Source organism: Bos indicus, chromosome 13, assembly GCF_029378745.1.
Source record: "Bos indicus isolate NIAB-ARS_2022 breed Sahiwal x Tharparkar chromosome 13, NIAB-ARS_B.indTharparkar_mat_pri_1.0, whole genome shotgun sequence".
NCBI lineage: Eukaryota > Metazoa > Chordata > Mammalia > Artiodactyla > Bovidae > Bos > Bos indicus.
The window spans coordinates 66328180-66350266 of NC_091772.1; the positions used below are offsets into that span (position 1 = coordinate 66328180).

Consider the following 22087-nt stretch of genomic DNA (forward strand, 5'->3'; position numbering starts at 1 on the left):
GGACGGAGGCCTGTATCTCTTTATCTTAGGGGGCTCCGGATAGGACCCATTCATCCGTCCCTCCCTCTGTTCCTGCCTCCATCCCTCTTTCTATCTCTCCCTCCTTCCATCCCTCCCTCCATCTACCCCTCCCTCCCACAAATATTTACTGAGTACTACTGGGTGCCAGGGGGGCTTCCCTGGTGGCTCAGATGGTAAAGAATCTGCCTGCAGTGCAGTAGGTTCGATCCCTAGGTCAGGAAGATTCCCCTGGAGGAGGAAATGGCAACCCACTCCAGTATTCTTGCCTGGAGAATCCCATGGACAGAGGAGCTTGGCAGGCTACAGTCCATGGGGTCACAAAGAGTCGGACACGACTGAGAGACTAACACACACCATGTGCCAGACCATGTTCTAGAGGTTGGAGATTCAGCAAAGAAGCAACAAGGCAAAAATGTGGTCTCACAAAGCTGACATTCTAGTTGGGGAGATAAAAGCAGAGCAAATAAGGAAAATACGCACATGGTCTGTAAGAACTTGATAGGCTCAGTTGTGTCTGACTCTCTGTGACCCCAGGGACTGCAGCATGCCAGGCTTCCCTGTCCTTCACCATCTCCCGGAGTTTGCTCAAACTCACGTCCATTGAGTCGCTAATGCCATCCAACCATCTCGTCCTCTGTCGTCCACTTCTCCTTCTGCTTTCAATCTTTGCCAGCGTGTCATGGGTCAAACATAAAGCTGGGAAGACTGGCTGGGATAGAGAATGGGTTGTGATTAGCTGATTAGATAGGATGGTGAGGGATGGGAACGCAGGGGGAAGACTTCTCCCAGAAGCTCACGTCCCCGGAGGGGAGGGAGGAGACTGGTCGTTCCCTGAGGCAAGAGAGTCCAGGTAGAAGGAACAGACAGTGCAAAGACCATAAGGTGGGGTGCACTGGAGTGTTGGAGAAACAACGTGGGGGCCAGGGGAACAGAGTGGGCAAGGGGGAGAATGGCAGGAGGAAAGGACAGAGAGAGATGGAGGTCAGGGAGGGCCTCCGGATCCTTTTGACGTTGACTGTTACTCCCAGTGAAATGGGGCTCCAGGAGGCTTTCTGAGGGCATCTGGTTGCTGTGTGGGAAGCAGACTGTGGGGACTAAGGATGGAGCCCCCAGATCAGAGAGACAACTGCTGCTTTGGTCTGGCGAGTGGAGAGTGTGACAGTGCTTGGCCTAGCCTGGGGCGGTTCGTGGCAAGGGGTAGGGGCTCAGACCTTGTTTTGTATTATTTTCTTTCGTCTTCCTTTTTGGTTTTTTCTTTTGGCTGTGCCGCATAGCATGTGGGGTCTTATAAGTGAGGAAATGGAGGCACAGAGAGGTAGAGTCACTTTTCCAAGGCCACACAGCTAGGAAGGGTCAGAGCTGGGTTTGGGACCCAGGCGGTCTAATGCTTAATCTCTATGTGATGGAGGCTATGTGAGCCCAGAAAAAGAGGGTACCTCTCTCAGTCGAGGGCAGGCGGGGTCAAGTATGGCCTGTGGTCAGGCTCAAAGTGGGCACTGGAGTTCCTGGAGTTGGCTGGGGCCAGCGCTGTGCTGCTTCAGGAGGAAACAGCAGGGTGCAAAGGTCTGGAGGCTGGAGCGTAATTCTGAGTTCAGGGAGGGTCAAGGGGTGGGGAGGAGGGAGCTTGCAGCAGCCACCCCCGCCCCCAGCCTTGGCCTTGATCCGATGAACGAATCGTAGGAGCTTTAAGGGTTTTGGCCATCCTGCTACCTCTGTCCTTGGCCTCAGGCTCGGACGCCATCTCTCTCAGAGACCTCCCAGAGGTCCCCATTTCATGGATGAGTAAAGGGAGGCCTGGACCTTCTGGAGGTTACACGTCCGGGGTGGCACCTGCAGGCTCTGAGTGTGGGGGGCTGAGTTCAGGGCCAGCCATGTGGAGGGGCCTGGCTGCCAGCTGCTCCTGCCCACCCGTGTCCCTGCGGGGGCTGGGGTAGGGGTGGGGAGGAAGGGACACTGTGTGTCCCCAGAGCAGGGACGCAGCCAGAGCTGCTGGCAGGAGTAGCGGGTGCCGTGGGCAGGGGCCGGCTGGCAGCTGTCTCCCCCGGAACCTGTCAGCCATCAGCCGGCGGGGCTGGGGGTGCCTGGGAGGCATGACCTTGGAGAAGCTGGGACAGAGCAAAACTCGTCACCTCAGTGTTCCCTGGGGTCACTCTGATGCTGGGGCCGGGGCGGGGGGCGTCTGTTAAAGAATCCTCGGCACGCCAGGGCCTCTGCCCAGGTGCAGATGCTAAGGCCCGTGAGTGGGTGTGATTTGCGGAGATCACATGGAGATTTGGAGGGAGGCCTTCTGCTTAGCCACATGGTGGCCAGGCCAGGCGGTACCTGGCTGGGTCCCTGAGACCAGCCTGATGCGTGGTCCTTGGGGCCCAGCATCTCCTCTTCCAGCTCCTCCTCACCTCAGTGCCCTTAGGCCTGGTGTGCCAAGAATCTTCAGTCCAAGCCCCGTCCCACACCCTCTTTCGAACCCCTAACTCAACTGTGCTGTGTGGCCTGAGGCTGAGTGTGCCCCTCTCTGGACCTCTGCCTCCACATCTGAGAATGGGGATCTCTTACAAAGCTCTCTGAGATTGGGACTGTCGTCTCCTGGCCCCTCAGCTGCCCTCCCCATCCGCCTGCTGGGCAGCCTGGCCTGGCCTGTGGGGTCGAAGGGTAGGGGGAGGTCAGTGAAGCCTCCCAATCCTGCCAGCCTCAAAGATGCTCCCATGGCGGGAGAACCGGCTGCCAGTGCCCTTCCTCTCGGGCAGGGGCCTTGGAGAAGGGAGGTGGTAGGAGGAGGGGGTGGGGGAGATGGAGGCACCCACTGTGTGCCCTTCCCCCACATTTTGCTGCTGGAGAAACTGAGGCTACATGACTTAAACTGACCCTTTGCCTTTCTTTCAATGGTCCCACCTCTGGGCCTTTGGCCAAGCAATTGCTTCTGCCTGGATCACGCTTCCCCTTCCTCTTTTCATAAACTGCTTACCTTTGGACCTCCAGTAAGATGTCGCTCCTCCTGGAAGTCCACCGTGGTTTAGGTGCCTCCTCTGGGGCTGGAGACCACTGTGCTCTGACAGGATCGCTGTAGGATGAAGTCTCAATAGTCTGCCCCCATCCCGCTCAGCATGCTCCAGGGCCTGAGAAAATCTTCATGGGCTCCCCTCTCAATTTTTCAGGTCTTTATGACCTAAATTGCTGGACGTGTCCCTCTCGGGGCCTCCCTCAGACCTCCTCGTGCCTGGGCCAAAAGCCTGCAGCGACCCAGATAGGCTGGAACCCACTCGGTCCAGACCTCTCACTCGATAACCCCCTGCACATCTGACCCTCCTGGCTCAGGGCCTTTGCTTGCTCTGTGTCCGCCTCCTGCACGGCCCTTCCCATGCCTCCTTGCAGGTATGGTGGAGAGAGGGTGGGCTTTGGTATCCTGGGGCCTGGCTTGGCACCCTGGCTCTCCACTTCCTGGCTGGGGCAGCTTGCTGGAGCCCCCCATGTGCTGACATGTAAAGTGAGTGACACCTAAAGTGGTTCCAGGGCTGTTGGGAGTATGGAAGGAGTACTGTAAACCCCACGTGGGAGGACATGAACCCCAGGTGGGAGGACATGAGGGGGAATGGTGTAGGTCTCCACACCACCATCAGCATGCCCCGTTCCACCCCACCAGCCCGCAGTGGAACAGCCGATGGCAGGATATTTTTAAAAATTACTTATTTGACTGCGCTGCACCGCAGGTGGGATCCTAGTTCTCCGATCAGGGATTGAACCTGTGCCCCTTGCTTTGGAAGTGCGGCGTTTTAACCTCTGGACTGCTAGAGAAGTCCCAAGAGGTGGGATTTTTTAAAAAATATATTTATTTATTTGGCTGCACCAGGTCAGTTGTGGCACTTGGGGATCATTAGTTGCAGCATGCGAACTCTTAATTGCAGCATATGGGATCTAGTTCCCTGACCAGAGATGGAACCCAGGCTCCTGCATTGGGAGCGCAGAGTCCTAGCCCCAGGACCACCAAGCAAGTTCCTCCCTCCCTCTTTTTTTTTTTTTTTTTAATAAGAGGTGGGATTTTAATCACATTATTTAGCCTTTCTCTACTTCCACTTCCTCATCTGTAAAATGGGTTGAAAGCATAGGACACAGTAGGCACTAAATATGTATTAGCTATTGCTTCCTCTGTTATCTTATCAGTGTCATTATTCATATTCTCTTCTCTGAAGTAGGACTTTTTTTTATATTCTGAATCTGCTTGTACAAAAACACCTCAGGTGAGCAGGTCATTCTTTTGAAAGGCTGAAGGAAAAAAGAGAATGAGAAGATTTTTGCCACATGAGGGAGGTCCCTGGAGGCAGGCAGGGGTGGCGGCCCCCATCTGTGAGATGGGCATGAGGGCTGGCCCCTCTCCCAGGCTCCCCCAGACTCAACTTCCTCCCCGGTGGACATGGCATGCTGGTGGTGCCTGCCCCGCCTAGGGCTGTTGCGAGGAGGCATGGGGCATCAGCTGGGGACCCAGCCTTGGAGGTTCAGAGGGCTGAGAGGTTCATTCCAAAATAAGTGTTCTTCTTGGGTTATGTGGACCAGCCCATTCCCCGTGTCTTGGCCTCCATTCCCCTAGTTGGAAATGGACTGGCTGAGTGCCCTGCTTAAATCCCTGGTGTAGTAACTCCCTGCGAGAGCCCAGCTGGGACCGGTGCCCTTGGAGAGAGGGGCCACAGTGGCCCGGGGCCAGGAGAGCCAGGGTCTCCAGCTGGTCCTCTGCTGTCTTGGATGGTGGCCTGGGCACCTGGCTTGGCTTTTCTGAGCCTCTCTCTGTTGCCTTGTCTGGGAGACTGGGCTGATCTTCTCTGTGAAGCAGGGTCCCTGTGAGAACTGGAGAGCTCCACAGTAACGATGGAAACTATAAGGTAGCTGTGATGGTTGGAGCCCCATTTATCCAGCATGGCCTGAGTGCCCAGGGCACACGTGGTTAGCTCCTCTGCCTTCATAACTGTCCCGGGATCCTTTTGTGTGTCTCCATGGTACTGAAGAGCTGACTTGTTAGAAAAGACCCTGATGCTGGGAAAGATTGAAGGCAGGAGGGGAAGGGGACGACAGAGGACGAGATGGTTGGATGGCATCACCGACTCGATGGACGTGAGTTTGAGCAAGCTCCAGGAGTCGGTGAAGGACAGGGAGGCCTGGTGTGGGGCAGTCCATGGGGTCGCAGAGTCGGACGTGGCTGAGCAACTGAACAATAGCAATGGTACTGAACGAGGCTTTGGTTGACTTGCTCGGGGCCCTGCCATGGGTCGTGGCAGGATCCCTCTTCACAAGGATGTTGCACCCCACCCAGCTGGCTCCAGCGGGTACCCGATGGGGCTATTTTTGCTCCCTTCCCTCCAGAGGCACGATGCAGATGGGCTGTGCCCCTCCCCCACCTCCCCCGCCTTCCCCCTCCTCTGCCCCCACTTTCCCCGCACAACCTCCACCACCCACCCCTCCCACCCCTGGTCCTGTTATCAGGACACATTCCTGGACTGGCTGAGAAGAGCTTACACCCTGGGCCCTTTTAAGAAGGAGTATGACTGCTGATGCAGGCCCTGGCAGTGGCTCCCTCGGGGGATAGGCCCTGGGACAAAAGCAGATGGTCTGCCTGCTGATGCGGTCTCTTTTGAGCTGTGTGACCTTAGGCTAGTCACTTGACCTCTCTGGGTCTCAGTTTCCTCATCTGCAAAATGGGACTGACCATGTAGGGCTGCAGAAGGTTCACTTGGGCTTGTGGACCGCATGTACTTCTCAGCCTGGTGCCTGGTACACAGGAGCCTCTCTACCCATCAACCAGGTGCTGTTATCATCTGAGAACCAGTTGTCCCTCCTCTTTGTGATGGCATCTGTATCCTCCTTTTGCTGAGCACACTGTGGGATGGCCCCTGTAGGCTTCCTCTTCTCCAGGCCTCTGAGACACAGGGAGGGTGGAGCTGGGAGAGGCCCTTTCCGGAAGTTGAGAAGGTGCTGTGTGATCTTAGGTGGCCTCTGTCCCTCTCTGAGCCTCTTTTTCCTGGTCTGCTCTCTGAGCACCTGGAGCTGGGTGTGGCTCTGCCCCAGCCCCTTGTCTCCACACACTGTACTTCCTCCCTCGGCTGGTCCAGCTACTTGGCTTTGTCTGTCCCACGACAGTGCCTGGTTAGCAGAGTCAATATTCAGCTGAGCTTGGTGAAGGAGGCAGTGAATGCACGGTTGCGCAAACACCCGGGGCTTTCTTACTTCCCGGCCTTTGCCTGCGCGACTCTCTGCCGGATGCACCAGCCCCAGTCATCTCTGCTTGTGGACCTCCTTCTCGACTTTGAAGTCCTTTTCACATGCTGCCTCTCCCAGGAAGCCCTTCCAGTTTCTCCGAGGCTGAGGGGATTGCTGATGCTCTGAACACTTAGTCTGAGGCTCTCTGGTGGCACCTGTTACAATCCACCTTGGCGTCCATAGTGACATATTAGTAACCCACACGGACCACGCACCTACCACTAGGCGCCAGACACAGAAACAGTGGGGGCCCTGTGCATGCCTGTGGGGCCTTGTCTTATTTAATCCTTCACCACAACCTTGCAAGGTGGAGACTATTATTAGCCCTCCCTTTGCAGAATCCAGAGGTTCAGAGAAGTGAAGTGACTTGCCCAGCTATGAGAGACAGCGACACCAGGATCTGAAACCAGGTAAGCCTGTCTTTTTTCTTAAAAAGGAAAGAAAAAGCATTAACACACACAGTAAAAAATAATTCAAGCAGTACCGAAGAAGGCAGGGAAAAGCAAAGCCTCTTTGGCATTCACATCTCCTTGCCAGAGGCAGCCATGGGGAGGCGTTTCCAGTATGTCCTTCCAGGGCGTATATGGAAGCATGTATGTTAAAAAAAAAACAAAACCACAAATGATCACACATGGTGTATCCTGTAGTCTACACCTGACTGCTCTTGACAGTGTGCCTTGGAGATCGTTTTCTGCTACTGCTGTCTTTTCCCTGGTTACATAGTGTTCATTGTGTGGATGGAGACAGTGCTTTATTTAATTTGTTAAGATTGCTTTGCTTATTACAGATCATTCTGTGATGCATGCCTTCCATTGTACACTTAGTGGCCCTGTGTGAGGAACACTAGATAGTCCCAAATCGCAGGGTCTGAGAATGTGTGCAGTTGTAATTTTGGTAGATGTGGCCAGATGGCCCTTCATGGAAGTGGGTGCTGGTGAACCTTCACACCCCACCCTCTGCTTCCCCTAGCTGTCACCAACACAGGTTGCTCTAGAATGTGGGAACCTGCCAATCTAATAGATGGATCTTAACAGATGGCCTCTGGTGTAGTGCTTTGTCTTTTTAATATCACACCTCTATTGGACTTCCCTTGGGGCTCAGCTGGTAAAGAATCCACCTGCAATGTGGGAGACCTGGGTTCGGTCCCTGGGTTGGGATGATCCCCTGGAGAAGGAAAAGGCTACGCACTCCAGTATTCTGGCCTGGAGAATTCCATGGACTGTATAGTCCATGGGATGGCAAAGAGTCGGACCGGACTGAGCGACTTTCACTTCTCTCTATTGGTATAGAATTCACATACCAGACAATTCACTTATTTAAAGTGTACAATTTGTGTATTTATTAAAAATTGTATTGGAGTAGAGTTGATTTGCGAGGTTGTGTTAGTTTCTGTTGTACAGCAAAGTGAATCAGTTGTACATATATTAACTCTTTGTTTTAGCTTCTTTCCTCGTATAGGTCATTACAGAGTATTGAATAGGGTTCCCTGTGCTATACAGCAGGTCCTTATTAGTTATCTATTTTATATATAGTAGTGTGTATATGTCAGTCCCAATTTGCCAATTTATCTCCGGCCGGAAGTGTACAATTGAATGGTTTTTAGTACAGTCACAGAGTTGTACAACCATCACTGCAATCAATTTTAGAACAATTTCATTACCCCTCCCCCCAAGAAAGAGACTGTGTAACCCATTTAGTCAGTCCCCATGGCCCCTCAAACCTGTCTCCCCCAGCCCTAGGTAGTAACTAATCTACTTTATGTTTCTATAGATTTGTTTATTCTGAATCTTTCATGTAAAGGAAATTGTGTAATATGTGGCCTTTTGGGTCTGACTTCTTTGACTTGGCATGTTCCGAAGATTCACCCAAGCTGTAGCGTGTATCAGTACACGCTTCTTTTTCTTGCCAAATAATATTCTGTTATATGGGTATACCACATTTTATTTATCCATTCATCAGTTGATGGACATATGATTGTTTCCACTTTTTGGCTATTATGAACAATGCTGTTATGGACACATTCAAGTTTTTATGCGGATATATGTTTTCTTTTCTCTTGGGTATATTCCTAGGAGTGGGACTTCTGGATTATATGGCAACTCTGTTTAACCTTTTGAGGAACTGCCAGACTATTTTCCAAAACAGCGACACCATTTCATATTCCCACCAGTGATGTATGAAGTTTCCAACTTCTCTACATCCTCTCCAACCACTTGTTGTTTTCTGTCTTCAATTATAGCCATCCTCGTGGGTGTGAAGCTCTATCTCACTGTGGTTTTGATTTGCATTTTCCTGGTGACTAATGATGTTGCGTATATTTTCATGCAGTTATCGACCGTTTGTATATTTTCTTTGGAGAAATGTCTATTTGAATCCTTTGCCCATTTTAAAATTGGGTCATTTCTCTCTTTGTTTGTTGAGTTGTAAATCTTATTTACATATTCTAGACACAAGTCCCTTATCAGATACATGATTTGCAAATATCTTCTCACATTTGGTGGATTCTTTTTACTTTCTGTCTCTCTCTTTTAAAATTAATTTATTTTTAATTGGAGGGTAATTGCTTTACAGTGTTTTTCTGTTGGTTTCTACCATCCATCAACGTGAATCAGTCATAGGTATACACATGTCCCCTCTCTCTTGAATCTCCCTTCCACCTCCTACCCCATCAGCTTTCCACTAGCTCTGTTTTACACATGGTAATATATTTATTTCAATGCTACTCTCTCAATTCATCCCTTCCCCTCCTTCCCCCACAGTGTCCATAAGTCTGTTTCTCTTTTTTCTCTTTTTAAAAATTTTTTGGTCATGCCATGCAGCTTGTGGGATCGAACCCAGGCCCTCAACAGTGGGAACATGGAGTTCTAACCACTGGACTGCCAGGTAATTCCCATCTTTCCATCTTTCTGGCTGGTGTCCCCCCACCCTTTTTTTAAAATAATTAAATTTATTTATTTTTAATTGGAGGATAATTGCTTTACAATATTGTGTTTGTTTCTGCCAAACATCACCATGAACAGCCATAGTATACCTATGGTTGATGGTGCCCTTTGACACACACAAATTTTTAATTTTGATGAAGTCCAGTTTTATCTGTGTTTTTCTTTGGTTGCTTGTGTCATGTCTAAGAAACCATCATGATCCAAGGTGTTGAAACTTATGCCTGTATTTTCTTATAAGATTTTTTAAAGTTTTACCCTGTACATTTAGATTTGTGATGCATTTTGAGTTAATTTTTGTGTAGGGTTTTGAGGAAGGTGCTCAGCCTGAATGTATCCAGTTGTTCCACAGTCTTAATTGAAAAAAGTCTTCTTTCTCCATTGAATTATATTGGCAGCCTTGTCAAAAATCAATTGACCATAAATGTGAGTGCTTATTTCTGGACTCTTAATTCGCTCCCATTGATTTCTAAATCTGTCCTCATACCAATACCAGACTGTCTTAATTACCAGCGCTTTGCAGCAAGTTTTGAAACTGAGATGTGTGGGCCGTCAACTTTGTTTTTCTTTTTCAAGATTGTTTTGGTTTTTCTGGGTCCCTTGACCGTCCGCATGATTTTAGGATCAGTTTGTCTGTTTTTGCAAAGAAGCTAGCTAGGATTTTTTTTTTTTTAAGGGTTGTGTTGACCCTATAGACTAGTTTGAGGACTATTACCATCTTAATAAATTGATGCTTTTGAACTGTGGTGTTGGAGAAGACTCTTGAGAGTCCCTTGGACTGCAAGGGGATCCAACCAGTCCATTCTAAAGGAGGTCAGTCCTGGGTGTTCTTTGGAAGGAATGATGCTAAAGCTGAAACTCCAGTACTTTGGCCACTTCATGCAAAGAGTTGACTCATTGGAAAAGACTCTGATGCTGGGAGGGGTTGGGGGCAGGAGGAGAAGGGGATGACAGAGAATGAGATGGCTGGATGGCATCACCGACTCGATGGACGTGAGTTTGAGTGAACTCTGGGAGTTGGTGATGGACAGGGAGGCCTGGCTGCGATTCATGGGGTCACAAAGAGTCAGACACGACTGAGCGACTGAACTGAACTGAACTGAACTGAACCATCTTAAAATGCATAGTCTTCTGATCCACAAATGTGGGCTCTCATCCTGTTTATTTAGTTAATTTCTTGCAACAATTTTTGTGTTTTTCAGAGTATAAGTTGTGCACTTCTTTTGTTAATTTTATTTCTAAGTCTTCTTTTGATATTATAATTTATTTTCTTAATTTAATTTTTGGATTTTTTATTGTGCTAGTGTATACATTTTAATTTTATACATTAATTGTGTACTTTGCAACTTGCTGAACTTGTTTATTTAGTTCTCCTAATCTTTTTAGCGTACTTAGGAATTTTTATATACAAAATTCTGACGTCTATGAATAGTTTTACTTTCTTGTCCATCTGGATGCCATTTTTGTGTAGTTTAAATATGATTGATCTGGAACTTATAGGCATGTTGAGTGAGATCGAGCTCCAATATTGTTTCCTGAAGGAAGATCGTTGGTTCCAACTCCGTCTTAAAAATAGCCTACCTTTTTCTCACTGTTATAAAATGCCACCTTCGTAATATATTAAATTCCCATGTGTTTGGGGACAATTTTTGGCCCCTCTGTTCTGCTCCATTAATTTGTCTCTTTTTGTAGTGATATCACACAGTTTTCCGTATGTAATTTGTCAGTAAGTTGTACTCTCTGGTTGGGCTATTTGCTCTTAGCTACTCTTCTTTTTATGATTTCCTGGCTATTCTTATACCTTTACTCATAAACTTGAAAACTGACCTGCCTAATTAGAGAAAAAATCCTGCTGGGATTTTCATTGAGATCACATTCAGTGTTTAGATTGACTTAGGAAGAACTGATATTTTTGTCATGCTAAGCTTTCTTTCATTTTATCTCCTCATTGCTGTTGATGTGTAGCTACATTATTGACTTTGGGATATTTACATTTAATTTCCTTCTGTTTTACTCAGTTTACTTTTTCTTCAATAGTTTTATCGCAGATTCTCTTGGATTTCTCAGATATACATTGATAACATCTGCACATGATGAAACTCGTCTTCTGTCTTCCAATTCTCTTTATCCCTTCCATTTCTTTTTCTTAGCTCATTGCACTGGCAAGCATTGTAGAGCAAAGTTAACTCGTAGACATGCTTGTCTTTTCTGGACTCTTTCCCTATGAAGTGGCTTCTGTAAGCCTTGGCTCCAATCAGTTCTACCAGATACTCTGTCCAGGGTCATGCACAGGGCTTGGCACATACTAGGAATTTTGGAAGCTGTTGCTTAATTAAAAGAGTTGTTAGAAAAGAGAGCAAGGATATGAAAAGAAATCTTCCATAGTAATGATAATAATAGCAAGTATTTAGGAAGCACTTCCTGTGTTCCAGGCACTGTATGAGTATTACCTCATGATTTCCTCTCAAGCTTAATCATGTAGGTGCAATTATAGATTCCCATTTTTGATGAGGAGTAAACTGAGGCCCCCTGGAGGCTGTGCGACTAGAAAGTGGTAAATTGGCTTCTGAATCTGGTGTTCTGGATCCAGGCCTTCCGTAAAGCTTCTTCTTCCCTGGAGGATCCGGAGATATGGATGGTGATGTTAGAGGTTGACCTCTGACCCAAGTTGCCTCTGTGTTAAGGAGGTGGAGATGGTCGAGTGGTGGGAGCGCCTGGGGTAGTCAGAGCATCAGCGGGGCCCCAGAGGTACCTTCTGACTGCACTTCCCTGAACCTGAGCATCTCAACTCAGCTGCACTTGGCTTGCTGTGTGGCCTCAGGCAAAGTTCCGGCTTCTCTGAACTTTGAGCCCATCTGTAAAGAGGGTGTAGTTATAGTCCCCCACTTCACTGTGCTGCGGGGACAATTGATATGGACTGCAAGCAAAGTTCTCAGTTCTGTGCTCGGCTTTCAGGTCCCTGCCATCTACTCTTGCTTCATCTTGCTATTTGTCCTCGGGTCACTTGTATCGGTAATAACAGCAAACGACAGTGAGTGCTGTTTATCAAGCACTTATTCTCTGCCTGGCACATGGACTCTCTCCTTAATTCTCAGATATTAAGTTTATTACTACCCCCATTTTATTTTATTTTTTAAAAAGTATTTATGTCCAGACTCGCCATGCTGCCCTGGTGGCTCAGATGGTAAAGAATCTGCCTGCAATGTAAGAGACCTGGGTTCGATCCCTGGGTTGGGAAGATTCCCCTGGAGAAGGAAACGGCTACCCACTCCAGTATTCTGGCCTGGAGAATTCCATGGACAGATCCTTGGTGGGCTACAGTTCATGGGGTTGCAGAGAGTCGGACATGACTGAGCGACTTATTGAGCACTTATTCTCTGCCTGGCACATGGACTCTCTCACTTAATTTCAGATGTTAAGTTTATTACTACCCCCATTTTATTTTTTAAAAGATATTCACCTATTTATTTTTTTTTTTGCTGTGTTGGGTCTCTAGTTGTGGCGTGTGGGCTCAGTCCTTGTGGCGTGTGCGCTTAGTTGCCCCGTGATGTGTGGGATTTTAGTTCCTGGACCAGGGATCGAACCCACATCCCCTGCATTGGAAGGTGGATTCTTAAGCACGGGAGCACCAGGGAAGTCCTACCCCCCTTTTAAAGATGAGGAAACTGAGAGGTGAAGTGACTTGCCGGAGAAGATTTAGCTAATAGATAGTGGGGCTGACTCCATTGGGATTTGAATCCAGGTCTGACTGGAGTCCTCACTCTATTCCTAAGCTCCCGGCCTTCCTTCCACCCTTAGAGAAGGTGGAGGTGACATTCTTCAGTCAGGAAGGAAGGAGTGGGTATGTCCTGACTGAATTACAGTCTATTTTGGACTCTTATGGATGTTGTGTCTGCGTACGAGGCAGAGGGGCACAGTTTACGCAAAGGCCAGGAGGTGAGAGTGTGTGGTGCCCTCCTGTAGGGGGCTGGGGGGCGGAGCCGCAGCCCCACTTCAAGGGGCCGCGTGGACTCGGGTGAAGGGTTTAGGCCTCATCCAGAGAGGATGATGGGAAGCGCTTATATGTTTCTTTAAGACTCATTGAAAAAAAATGATGAGAGTAATTTCTAAATGTCATGTCTGACTCTTTGCGACCCCATGGACTGTAGCCCGCCAGGCTCCTCTGCCCATGGGATGCACCAGGCAAGACTACTGGAGTGGGTTGCCATTCCCTTCTCCACGGGATCTTCCCAATCCAGGGATCGAACCCAGGTCTCCTGCATTGCAGGCAGATTCTTTACTATCTGAGCCACCGGTGAAGCCCATGTTGGTATTTAATTGTCTGAAAATGTCTGTTTTACTTTTATTCTTTTTGTTGTTTAGTTGCTAAGTCGTGTGCAGCTCTTCTGCAGCCCCATGGACTGTAGCCCGCCAGGCTTCTCTGCCCTTGGGGATGCTCCAGGCAAGAATACTGGAGTGGGTTGCCATTCCCTTCTCCCGGAGATCTTCCCAACCCAGGGATTGTGCCCAGGTCTCCCGCATTGCAGGGAGATTCTTTACTGACTGAGCCACCAGGGAAGCCCAAGTGATACAACACTTAACATAAAGAAGGGATTTTCCTTTCCCTTTTTCACACCTTTGGATGAAATATTGTGAAGAACTTGGACTTCTTCCAAAACTTTCTCTAAACCTCTATAGCACGTGTGTGTGTATCCGCACATACACACTCACACGTGAATTTACAGAAATAATTGGAGTTGCTGTGTACTACATGCCAGGCACCCCACTACGCCCTTGCCTGCATTGTGTCTTTAATCCTTCCACCAACCCTCGGACCTAGGTAGCACTATTGTCCCCATTTTCCAGATGAGGAAACTGAGGCCCCTGATGGCCCAGAGGACCTTCTACAGTGCTGTCTTCCTCTTCTCACTTAATAGTGTGTATCATGAGCATCTTCCCAGGCCACACGGAGCACTCTTTCTGTTTATTTAGCTGCACAGCTGTGCACTCGGTGAATGGACCATCCCTTATTTATCCGGTCCCCATCTGATAAACACTTAGGTCGTTTCCAGTTTTCCGTGGACAGTTTTGAACAAAAGCCCCATTTGTTTGTGTGGATTACAGAGATGCCGCTGGCTTTTGGAGGAGGGGTCTCCACTGCTGACCCAGGTCAGGATGACAAGGGCCTGGCCTCGAGGGAGTAGAGACAGGGTGAGGGGAAGGATGTGTATGAGGAAGATTGGAAGGAAGGATGCGTGAACCAGCCCTGAGACGGAAACGTGGAGTGCGGGGCAGTCTTAGAGGAGGATGCTAAGTCAGTTTGGGGCCCACTGAGCATGAAGCCCTGGGGACACTGATGGGGAAGTGCTGTAGGGCAGGGGTCCCCAACCTCCCGGATCTAATACCTGATGATCTGAGATGGAGATAATGTAATAATATTAGAAATAAAGTGCACAGTAAGTGTAACGGGCTTGAATCATCCCCAAACCATCTTCAACCCCCCACTGTGGTCCATGGAAAAGTTGTCTTCCACGAAACTGTTCCCTGGTGCCCAATAGGTTGGGCACCACTGCTGTAGGGCATCCTGGGGCCTGTCACGGTATTGACAGCACAGGTCCTCTGTCCTGAGCCTGTGGTCAGGAGCAGGTCCCCAGAGGAAAGGGACCGCCTTCCTCTGGGAGCCTCACACATCCCCAGTATGGAGCTCTCCCCACTTCCTCTTGAACCCCAGGGGGGATCTATCTCTGCTTGGGAGTGAGCAAGTGGCGGAAGAGATGTGTGGAGCTAGCCCTTCTCAAATGGGCAGCTCATGGTGACTTAGTGTTTGGGCCCTGAGACAGAGTCCTGTTTCAAGAAAGGAGACCACAGTCTGGAAGGATGGTCGGTCCCAAGGTGACACACCCTAGCAGGGACTGGATCCCTCCCTAAATGTGCTGTCCTTCTAGCACACTCTGCTGTGTCAGAGCTTGAAATCTTGGGTCTTTCCTGGTGGTCCAGTGGCTAAGACTTCACGCTCCCAATGCAGGGGACCTGGGTTCTATCCCTAGTCAGGGAACTAGATCCCACGTGCCACAACTCAGAGCCACGATGCAGCCAAGTAAATAAATAAATATATTTTTAAAAAATTTGAAATCTTGGTCTTTCTAGAGGAACGGGGCTAGGCTGCCTTATCCAGTCATGCCCCATCTGCCATGGGCATCTATCTGGCTGTTTGTGTGAAGGAGAGGTCCAGAAGGCAGGAGGTGGACCCCATGAGCAACCCCTGATTCCTACCTGCTCAATGTGGTTTCATGTCCCCATTTCTTTTCATTCTCACCCTCGCTGTGTGACCTCAGGCAGGTGCCTCAACCTTTCTGTGCTTCTGCTTCCACATCAATAATATAGAGACACTATTAATGTCTACCTCCCAGATTATCATGGGGATTTGATGAGTCAATATTTGCAAAGTGCTTAGAGCAGGGCCCAGTACAAGGTCCAGGTTCCAGGAGACTTTGAATATCTCAGATACATGGTCTTGACCGTGTGGCATTGCAGGAACAAAGCAGGATGCAAAGTGCTTAGTCTTTGCATTTAGTCTTTTGTCTCTTCCACAAATATTTCAGAATACCTAGTGGGGATAAGGAAATGGATCTGACCTGGTCCTGCCTGGAGGGAGCTTGGAGTCAAGCACACTAGTGGGGTCCCTGGATTCGGTCTTATGTTTATATGACACTGGAAGGAAGTCCACCGCCATGCCCAGGGGCTGGCATGTTGCCAGCATCTTCTGTGTACTTCCTCATGGATCCTCCCAGTGGCCCTATGACCTGGTACTTACTGGTATTATCCTCAGTTGGCAGAGGAGGAAACTGAGGCACGAGGTCCTACACTGGGCTTGTAGGGCTGGAACTCACACAGATGGTCTTCTCCAGTGTTCTTGCCCTTGACCTCAACCCGCCCACCTCTCTCCAAACACATGGTACTTGTATAATCATTGTGTAACAAAAACCCAAACCCCACCAAACCAACAAACATTGCAGTCAGAGGCCCCAGGCCACCTTAGTCTTGAAGGCCCCTTATGCTTTTTCTGAATGCCTCAGTGGGGAGTGGTCCTCTTGGTCAGTGTAAGAACTTAGAGGCCAGGAGCTTTTTTCCTTGCTCCTTCCCAAGAGGGCACATGCATCCTCTTGGTGCTGGAAGGGCCTCCGAGGTGCAGCCCTGGCTGTCCCTCGCCCTCCATGGCACGTCAAAGGACTCTTTTTCTTGTCCTTGATTACTTCTAGTGACAGCAGGCTCATTCTTTATCATTTAGTTCCTTGTAAAGAAAATTTGGGCTTTTAGAAAGTTCTTCATTAAAATTAAAAAAAAACTTTTATATTTTTATTTCCTCTCAAAGTCCTGCAAACAAGTCCACTGTTAGACCATGCACCCCCTGAGACAGGACCTGGCCAGTCCATCTCTGTGTCCCCCTATGGTGACTGGCAGAGGGCTTACTGCACAGTTGGTGCTGTGAATACTGTTCCGGGGGAGCAGGTGAGTGGGAGGTATGGTGGTTGGGGCTCAGCTTCCATCAAGCCTGGGGCTGTGGGCTACTGGGTCAGTAGGTCCCACAGGACGGCAACCATATGAGCGCTGCTGGGCATCATGACCTCAAGGGATTGAGTTGCCATAGAAATCAGCTTTCCCAGGCCCATCAGCATGTTGCTCCCCTGGTGATCTTTTGAACAGGTCTCCCCAGGGCCTTCCCAGCCCCACATTCTCTGAGCTGGTTGGCCCCCAGGGAGCATGCAGGCCACACCCCTATTGTGTAGATAGGCAGCCTGAGTCCCAGAGGGTTAGAGGCACTGGCTAAGGTTCACCTAGGGAGGGGCATCGCATAGCTGGGCTTAGTGCTTAGGGCAAACAGTCTTCCCCGAGGCCCCAGCCAGTCATGGGGACTTTTCCCCATTCATGGGTTCCCAGAGGAATTCTGGACTGATTCCAGGACCTGCAGCATCCCCGAGGGAGTAATTGGAACTCACGTCGCCAGTGTGTCCAGAATGACAGTGTCAGTAATAGCTGGTGTGGCAGGGTGATTACTGTGTTCCCAGCACTCTGCCTTGCCTTCAGTTGTCACAGTCATTTCCTGATGAAGAAATGGGGTACATAGAGAAGTTAAGTCATTTGCCTGAGGTCACAGAGCCAGTTAGGGGCAGAGCTGGGATCCAAGAGAAGGGAGTCTGGCTTCGGAGCCCACCATGCTATACCTGGCCTCACTCTCTCTCTTGCTTTGAGAGGAATGAAGGATCTTTCGGGTCTGGGAGCACTTAGCACTGGGCCTGCCAGAGTCAGAGCCAGATAAATCATGACCCAAGGGTCAGCGCCTTGGCAATGTCTCTTTCTAAAATCGTTATTTATTTGGCTGTGCTGGTTCTTAGTTGTGGCACAGAGGATCTGAACCTGGGGTCAGATCCCTGAGCAGGGATCGAACCCAAGCACCCTGCACTGGGAGCACAGAGTCTTAGCCACTGACCACCAGGGAAGTTCCTGATTTCTCTTTCTAATCATATCCCCTCAATAGTCCTGAGAAGTCTGCTTTATCCCTACTTTGCAGATGAGGACACTGAGGCCCAGAGAGGGGAAGTGACTTGCCTAGGGTCACACAGCAGGCAGAGGTGGAGCAGGGCCTCTAGTCCACGACCCCTGACTCCACACTTGGTGTTCGTGCTCTGACCTCAGGCTGCTTCCCAGGTCCTCTGGGATAGCCCCTGCTTTCCACCAGGTGAGGTGGTGACCCATCGGGGCTGCCAAGATGAGGGAGCTGCGAGGGGTGGCCATAGTGGGTGGGGAGACCCTGGCCAGGCTTGGTGGGAGTCAGCACCTGTAGATGGGGACGTAGGGAGCAAAAGGGGGTGGTGGGGTGATGGTCATCACTGGGGAGTTTGCAACTTGAGTTTCTTTGTGTTTCCTGATCTCTAGCCCACCCAGATTCCTGCTTAGACATCTCCTAACTCTTCAATAGTCACACATTCACTCATTCATTCAGCTGTTTATTGAGCACCTACTATGTGCCACTTCTAGGTACTAGGAGTGCAGCAATGTGTCTAGATGGACAAAAGCCCATAGGAATAATCATATAATCACACACGTGCACGCGTGCACACACACACACACACACACACACACACACACACACACACACACTGGGTCACGTGACCCCACAGACTGTAGCCCGTCAGGCTCCTCTGTCCATGGAATTCTCTAGGCAAGAATACTAGAGTGGGTAGCCATTCTCTTCTCCAGGGATCTTCCCAACCCAAGGACATAACCTGGGTCTCCTGCATTTTAGGCAGACTCTTGACTGTCTGAGCCACCAGGGAAGCCTCATGTTATCAAGAAGAGGCACAAAAGGAAGGGAACTTAAACCAGTGAAAGTAGTTTGGGAGCACATCCAAAGGAGGTGAATTTTTTTTTCCTTAAGAGCATTATTGAAGTATAATTGACATGCAGTAAACTGCACATGTTTAAGGGGTGCAGTCTGATAGATTTTGACACATGGATGCACACATGAAACCATCCACATAGTCAAGATAATCCATCACCCCAAACGTTTCCCTCCCACTCCCCACGTGCTGCCTTTGGGCTGAGAACTGAAAGACACATGAGTTACTCTGCTGAAATAGTCAAGGAAAAGCATTCAGGTGGAAGGAAGAGCATGTGCAAAGGCCCTGGGGCTGGAATGAGCTATCAGCCATCTCTCCTTCTTCCAGCTGCCTGCTATACCCCTGCCCTGGTTGCAACTTTTAGCACCTCGTTCCTTGGTGTAGGACAGTTTCAGCCAACCATGTATTCACTCAACAAACCCTCAGCCCTCTCCTGGGTGCCTGGAACACACACATGCCTCAGATGCTGTCCCTGTCCAGGAGGGACGGACACGGTGTCTCAGGAGAAGGGGGCGGGGTGCAGTTAGGGCTTCTGATTATGAGGCATTTCTTCTGTGCTTGACCTTATACCAAGGAAGCCCTTTATGCGTGCCATCACAATTCCCATTTTGTAGATGGAGTAACTAAGGTTCTGAAAGGTAACTTACCCAAAGATATCTCTTTGGGCCTCAGTTTTCCCATCTGTAGAATGAGTGGAAGTGCGGGCTAAGGGGCCCAGGTAGCCCTGTCTGCTCCCAGAGTCCTTCACCTCAGGGTCCTCTCTAGTCTCCAGGACCATGGGCAGCAACAAGAGCAAGCCCAAGGATGCCAGCCAGCGGCGCCGCAGCCTGGAGTCTGCTGAGAACACCCACGGAGGCGGCGGCGGCGGCGGCGGCGGTGGGGGTGCCTTCCCCTCCTCACAGACCCCCAGCAAGCCAGCCTCCTCTGATGGCCACCGCGGCCCCAACACGGCCTTCGCCCCTGCAGCCGCTGAGCCCAAGCTGTTCGGAGGCTTCAACTCCTCGGACACAGTCACCTCCCCGCAGAGGGCGGGGCCCCTGTCTGGTCAGTGTGCCTGGGAGTGTGAATGCCGGGTGGCGGTGTGCCCCGGAGGGCAGCGATGCCCGCTTTCTGGGCTGCTGTTTCTTTCTCTTAATGATGGGGAGGAGTCTAGGGGTTACTTGGTCTTAGGGCCTATTGGGAGTTTTTTGGAGGCTTTATAAACTGGAAAATGTGGTGCACACGCCATTGCCTTTAGGGCTGAATTCTGGTGCACAGTATAAAGGGCCCTAGAGATAAAGGGCTGCAGGTGGAAACTGAGGCCCAGAGAGCCGGGGGCTTCTTGGGGAGGCCCGAGGACCAGGTCTGAGGCTTTCCTTTTCGCTCTGGTTAGCCTTGAGATGGATCAGGACTGGAGGCGGTGAGTGGCCAAGGGGACGGGGCAGGTTTTAGGAGAGAGCGAGCTCGGGTCTTCAGAGGCCAGAAGCTACGAGATGCGCCCCTGCGCCCTCTGCTGGTATTGAGGGGGTACAGCAGCCCCGGGCGAGTGAGGCTTAGTAAGAGATGTAGATGTGGTTCTGGAGAGGTAAGACCCTCACACAAACACGGGCATTTCTACCGGGACACCTTCAGACGGACACACACACACAGTCGGCAGCTCATTCAGAGACACCCATATAGGACACGTGCACATGTTAGGCTGAAGATTCCATCGTGGACACAGAGACAGAGGGACGCAGGAATGGGCACCCTCCAGGCACAGCCACACACCCAACGCAGATGCACACAAATACAAATGCACATACGCAGAAACGCCTTCTACTCCCAGATGGAGACAGACACGTGCAGTCACAGCCCTTCAGAAGTGCACACATGCTCAGCTAGAACCCACGGACTCGCAGATGCACAAACGTGCAGTGAGAACACAGACGTGCACCCAAGTGGGACAGATGGACCCACAAACACAGCCATTCATTTGTTCAAGAGACAGTCGTGGCGCCCCGCCTGTGTGCCAGGTCTCTTCTGGTGTCAGGAACACAAGCAGTGTGTAAAACAGACAAAACCCTCCTGGGGAAGAGAGGTGAAGAGCGAGTTGTGCGAACTGTGCCGTGTGTTTGTGGGTGGTAACTGCTCTGCAAGAACACGGAGGACAGGGAGGGATGCTGGGGGATGTGTGGATGGAGGTTGTAACTTAAGATGGGCACAGAGAGGGCTTCAGGAGGGACAGTCACCCGCAGCCAGGATCGTCCCTGATGGCCCGAAGCACCCAGAGTCACACAGAGAGTCACAGAACCACCTCCCCAGGGGGCAGTTTCCCTTCATTCACTGCTTCATTCACCTCATGGTTGTTTCTTGAGCACCTGCTATGCGCCAGACTCTAGGAACAAAACAAAGATGCCTGTTACTGGGGACTTCGGGTTCTGGGGGGAAGACAGATACCAAACAGAAGCCGACACCGAGCATCACCCGCTGGGCTCGTCACCTGAACCCGCTCAGACGCACGTGAGAGACCCACGTGCCTCCTCCGTGCCCTCACGGCTGTGCCAGACACATAGACACAGGGGCCATGCGTAGAAGCCTGCCGTCTGTAAATGAAAGCAGGCCTCCGGGCTGGCAGTGGGGGACCCACCCCCACCCCCAGGGTGCAGGGCTCTCCTCCGCCAGCCAGGGCCTTGGCCGTTCTGACACGCCCGTCTTCTGAGCAGGCGGAGTGACCACCTTCGTGGCCCTCTATGACTATGAGTCGCGGACAGAGACTGACCTGTCTTTCAAGAAAGGGGAGCGGCTTCAGATTGTCAACAACACGTGAGTGCCCCCTGGGGACCCTGATCCGAGCCACTTCTGAGCATCCCAGAGCCAGCTTGATGGGCAGTGGGTGGGGCTGGACGTCAAGGCAGCCGAGGTCCAGGGAACCCATCCTGGGCATCCTGGGGCCTGTGGGGGTGATGAGGCAGGCATCCTGATGAGGTGGGTGGGGCTTTGAGAGGGCTCCAGGGACAGGGATCTGGGTTTGGTAACTGGTCCACAGAGCGTGGTGCTCCAGATCCCAGCACCCACAGAGGGGTGTGTGGTCAGCACAGGACTGGGCCCGGGACCTGGGGCTACAAACAGCAGGGCCTTTGTACTTGAAGGCTGTGCCCCCAGAGGTGCTGGAGCGCCTGGGGCAGCCCAGAAAATGAGTCTTCAGCTGTAGAGGGAGGCCCCTACATTGGCAGGGTTGGGGGACCCATATTAGGGACCCAGCGTGAGAGAGGTCAGGATAGGGCATGGGGAGGATGGGGGCATAGGATGTGGAAGGCAGGGCACCCTAGGGTGGCATCCATGCCCCCCTCCAGGACTCCAGCCTTGGCATGGGGCATCCTAGGGCCAAGCTGATGAATGGGGGGGCTGGGGCCCCTGTGAGTGATGAACTGATGAGGGGGGTGGGGCTTCAGCCAGGGGATGGGGTCCTTCGCCTCCTTCCTCCTCCTCTCCTTTCCCCGCCCAGAGTGCAGTGGGGAGTGGGGTGCAGCACCTGTCATGGGGGTTGGG

General features: G+C 50.8%; 1 protein-coding gene across 7 annotated transcripts in view; it reads left to right on the top strand.

Moving 5' to 3' along the window:
• Positions 1–22087, top strand: part of SRC (SRC proto-oncogene, non-receptor tyrosine kinase) — a 54915-nt gene that overhangs the window by 14704 nt on the left and 18124 nt on the right. For 3 of the 7 annotated variants that reach the window (XM_070801642.1, XM_070801647.1, XM_019972386.2), the window contains exons 2-4: positions 6600–6671; positions 19343–19621; positions 21262–21361. In XM_070801642.1, coding sequence (XP_070657743.1) covers positions 19354–19621; positions 21262–21361 — 368 coding nt within the window. In that variant the 5' untranslated portion in view covers positions 6600–6671; positions 19343–19353. Of the gene's footprint in view, positions 1–6599; positions 6672–16551; positions 16689–17748; positions 17917–19342; positions 19622–21261; positions 21362–22087 lie in introns of all 7 variants that reach the window. The other 4 variants (XM_070801644.1, XM_070801643.1, XM_070801645.1 and 1 more) reach the window with 4 other exon arrangements.